Source organism: Diplodia seriata (assembly GCF_021436955.1).
Source record: "Diplodia seriata strain FDS-637 chromosome Unknown scaffold_4, whole genome shotgun sequence".
NCBI lineage: Eukaryota > Fungi > Ascomycota > Dothideomycetes > Botryosphaeriales > Botryosphaeriaceae > Diplodia > Diplodia seriata.
Genome location: NW_027117311.1, coordinates 1,945,208 through 1,948,966, shown reverse-complemented (window position 1 = coordinate 1,948,966; position 3,759 = coordinate 1,945,208). Strand labels below are relative to the sequence as shown.

The 3,759-nt window shown below is 61.5% G+C and overlaps 2 protein-coding genes across 2 annotated transcripts; one reads left to right on the top strand and one right to left on the bottom strand.

Annotated features, from left to right (window-relative positions):
- Positions 1-368: 368 nt before the first annotated feature.
- On the top strand, positions 369-2,138 carry SLS55_004447 (uncharacterized protein; the record flags this gene model as incomplete). The annotated part of the gene is made up of 3 exons (XM_066775905.1): positions 369-1,129; positions 1,203-1,262; positions 1,343-2,138. The coding sequence occupies 3 exons, from the start codon at positions 369-371 to the stop codon at positions 2,136-2,138; spliced, it is 1,617 nt and encodes a 538-aa protein (XP_066633786.1).
- Positions 2,139-2,295: 157 nt separating this feature from the next.
- Positions 2,296-3,421, bottom strand: SLS55_004446 (uncharacterized protein; the record flags this gene model as incomplete). The annotated part of the gene is made up of 3 exons (XM_066775904.1): positions 2,296-2,663; positions 2,722-3,151; positions 3,203-3,421. 3 exons carry the CDS (start codon positions 3,419-3,421, stop codon positions 2,296-2,298), a joined length of 1,017 nt encoding a protein of 338 aa, XP_066633785.1.
- Positions 3,422-3,759: the final 338 nt, after the last annotated feature.

Sequence of the window (3,759 nt, the reverse complement as noted above, 5' to 3'; positions counted from 1 at the left end):
GCTGAAGATCGCAGATGTTCATTGCTTCAAGCTCTTATTGGCACAGTATTGCTGACACAGCGGTAGCAAAGGATCGACGACGGGGGTGGAATAGTGAGATGACGTCACGCAGCGAAGGATCCGCAAGGGGCTATGCACCTATTGCAGTAAGTAGGGCTGCAAGCAGCTAATAGGGCCAGGAGCTAGCCGTCTTCACTCATGTAGGCGGGGCAGCACAGATCAATCCAACACCGCCGATCCCCTGCGCGGCAGTGTGCCTGAAGCGGATCCGTGGCTGAGCAAGCGAACACTTTTAGAACTAGAACACGAGAGCCAGGCATATATAGCACCATCGATTTTGAGACCCAGCAAAGAAACCACCAAGCACCATGAAGTCCATCAACGAACTCGCCATCCTCTGCGCCGCCGCGACAGCCGTAGCGGCGCAAAACACATCTTCCTCGGACGATGCCTCCTCGACGGTGCACTGGAGCCCGCAGGTCACGGCCGGCGACGCCACAGCCGTCGACAAGGGCTACATCGGCTTCGGCATCGAGATGAAGAGCTTCCCGGACTACGCCAACGCGCTCTCGGGCTTCCTCTTCTCGCAGATATCCGCCCGCACCGGTGGCGCCCCCATCCACATCCGCGTCGGCGGCACCTCCATGGACAACGCCTTCTACAACGAGTCCCTGACCTCCACGGCCGTCCGCGCGACCGGCGACGCCTCCTGCGACCTCCACACCGACCTGGACATCGGAACCCCGTGGCTGGACGCCTTCCGGGACCTGGCCCCCACGCTCGACGTCCGGTACACGGTGCAGATCCCGCTCGCGCGCAAGAACGTCACCAACGGCGTCGCCCTGGCGAACGCGTGCGTCGGCGCCTTGCTCGCGGACGGCGACGCGCTGGAGGAACGGCTGGACGGGTTCGAGATCGGAAACGAGCCCAACTACTATCCCACCATTGGCTGCGGTGACAGAAACGACCGGTCTTCCAGTTGGGGGCCGTTGGACTACGCGGATGAGTGGGTCGCGTACGCGGCCAACCTGACCACCCGCGTGCCCGCGCTGAAGAAGAGCGGGGCCAAGGACTGGTTCCAAGGGCTGACGCTGGCGTCGAATGTCAAGAATCAGACGCAGTGGGCATTGTGAGTCTTGAACACGGGCTTCCTCCTGTCTCGCGGTTCTCTGTGTTTTGCTGACTGTCGATCGGTTTCGCAGGTCCGGAATCTGGGACGAGCTGGATGACGGTGGATACGTCAAGACGATTTCGCAGCACTAGTACGTCTCGCTCTCTCTCTCTCTCAACTCCCACCCTGCCGTGTGAGAAACGTGGCTAACGAGTCCTCCTCGAAATGCAGCTACCAAGCCCAAGCGACGGGCACCCTCAAAGACGATCTCCTCAACCACAGCGGCACTGTCGCCGAGATCCACTCCAAGTTCGCCGCCAACATGGCCGCGGCCGCCTCGCACGGCGTGCCCTTCATCCTCGGCGAGGTCGGCGCCGCCATCAACACGGGCCAGGGCGACCCCAACCCGGCGCTGTACGGCACGCTCGGCGGCTCGCTGTGGGCGCTCGACTTCCTGCTGCACGGCATGACGCTCGGCATGGCGCGCGTGTCGATGCAGCTCGGCACCAACTTCCGCATGTCCGCCTGGCAGCCCGTCGCCAACCCGGGCCACCCGATCGCGGTCCACGGCAACTACTACGGACTGGTGGCGGGCGCCGCGTTCGTCGGCGGCGACGACGGCGACCTGCAGATCCGGGCGCTGGACGGCTTGGACGAGCATCCGAACGTCGTCGGGTACGCCGGCTACCACGGCGGCAAGCTGTCCAAGGTCGCGGTGCTGAACCTGAACGTCTGGAACGAGGGCAACGCGGCGAACAACGGCACCCGGCCCGAGAAGGAGGTTTCGCTGACCGCGCTCGGCGACGACGTCACGGGCGTGAGGGTGTCGCGGCTGACGGCGCCGGGCGGCGCGGCGGCCAACAGCAGCATCACGTGGGCCGGCAAGCGCTGGACGGCCGAGAACAACGGGACCGAGTATGCGGACGGCGAGGCGCCCGTGACCATCGGCGTCGAGGGTGGGAAGCCGAAGCGGAATGTCGTGGTCAAGGCGTCCGAGGCTGTGCTGGTTGAGCTCCTGCGCGGTTGAAAAAGTTGGGGGGAAGTACACTACTGATCCGTCTTGAGCGATAACAGCATTAAGTATTTACCTAATTTGTGGAAGTGTCCCGCTCGGCGGATGGAAAATAGAAATGTAAGCAACAATGTAATATTTCGCCCACCTCCCTCGTGAGTCCGTCTTCTTGCTATATCGTGGTGTTTGTGTTCACCGCTCCTGTCAGCGTGTAAGTGCCGTTTCCCATGTCCCACGCCCATTCCATCAACTGAGGGCTTCCTGCGTCAGACAGGACCGTGCCGTACACCCTCCCCGCTTGATTCGCAGCCAGTCCGGAGCCGTTCAGAACGTTTTCGAAGCCCGAATCCAGCAGTGAAGTGTTCCAGGCGGCAGAGCTCGACGAGTACGAGGAAAGCGTGACGCCTCCGTCGGATTCGTCGGGGTGCGTGTTGAGCACCTGCATAGTGTAGTTGGACGTGGTATCGCTGCCGTTGACAAACGTGCCGGCGGTGAAAGCCGCAATGGCCGAGTCCGCAGCCAGGCTGACGTCCAGCGTCTCTGTCACGTCATGTCAGTCCGATGTTCGGCAGTGGGACGACAAGCGCGAGGATCCTACCGCTCTCCCAGACGTCCTTTGACCCGTTGTACAGCAGCTTCGCCAGCTTCTTGCCGTTGGTCGTCATGAACATGACGAGGAACTTACCTCCCCCGGCAGTTCCGTTGTACAGAGGTTTCAATGCGAAGCGCGTGCCGTCTGCGGGCGTGGGCAAGTCGGCTGGCAACGGGTTCTGGCTCCAGGCTGTCTGGTCGGTGCCGTCCCTCTTCGGCGTCGCGTACTGCATGTGTCCGTCGTAGTAGATGACGGCATTGGCGGCGAGGCACGTCTCGCACTCTTTTGAATACGAGGCAAGCGAATAGCCGTCTCCGCCGTAGTTCTTCCCGTTGAAGCCATCGTTGTCGTCCCAAGTGTCCGTGTAGGGCGTGTCGGCTGCCTTTGCGCGAAGCACTTTGTCCGCGTCGTAGTAGAAGACGTGGTGTCTGTGTACCTTGATCGAGGGTTAGCAGATTGCGCAACGGCCGCCGACGAACCCACATACATTTTCACTCTTCCGCTGGAGGTCCGCAGAGATTGGTGTGTTCTTCAAAACGCCGTCTCCGTCGGGCACAACGGAATAGACAGCCCAAGCCTGAGATGTCGAGTTCCAGACGGACTGGTAAATCTCCCCCGAGCCCAACTGATAATAAACACAGTTGAAATCCACGCCATTCAACGTAAAGTTGACGGCCGCGAGATTCGACGTCGCGAGGAAAGTCATGTCCCCCGACGAGCTGCTGGACCCGGAAGTGGATTGAGAAACACCGACGCCCACTCCAACCGCAATCGCAACAATGGCTGCCGCTCCAACGGCGATAAGGATCCAAAAACTGCGCCTCCTCAGTCCGCATATCCGCCGCGATGACTGCGTATTCTTTGACGCTGCCTCGGGCACGGCTTCTGGCAACGTCTCGGTGTCGATGACCTGCGGCGCGCTCTCGTCGGGGTATTTGGGAATCGGCAGCGTTCCATCGAATGCAACCTGCGGCGCGCTGGCAGCCTTGTCTTCAGACGGCGCGTACACCTCGGGGAGCAGCGCGCTGTTGCTGTGATGGAGCT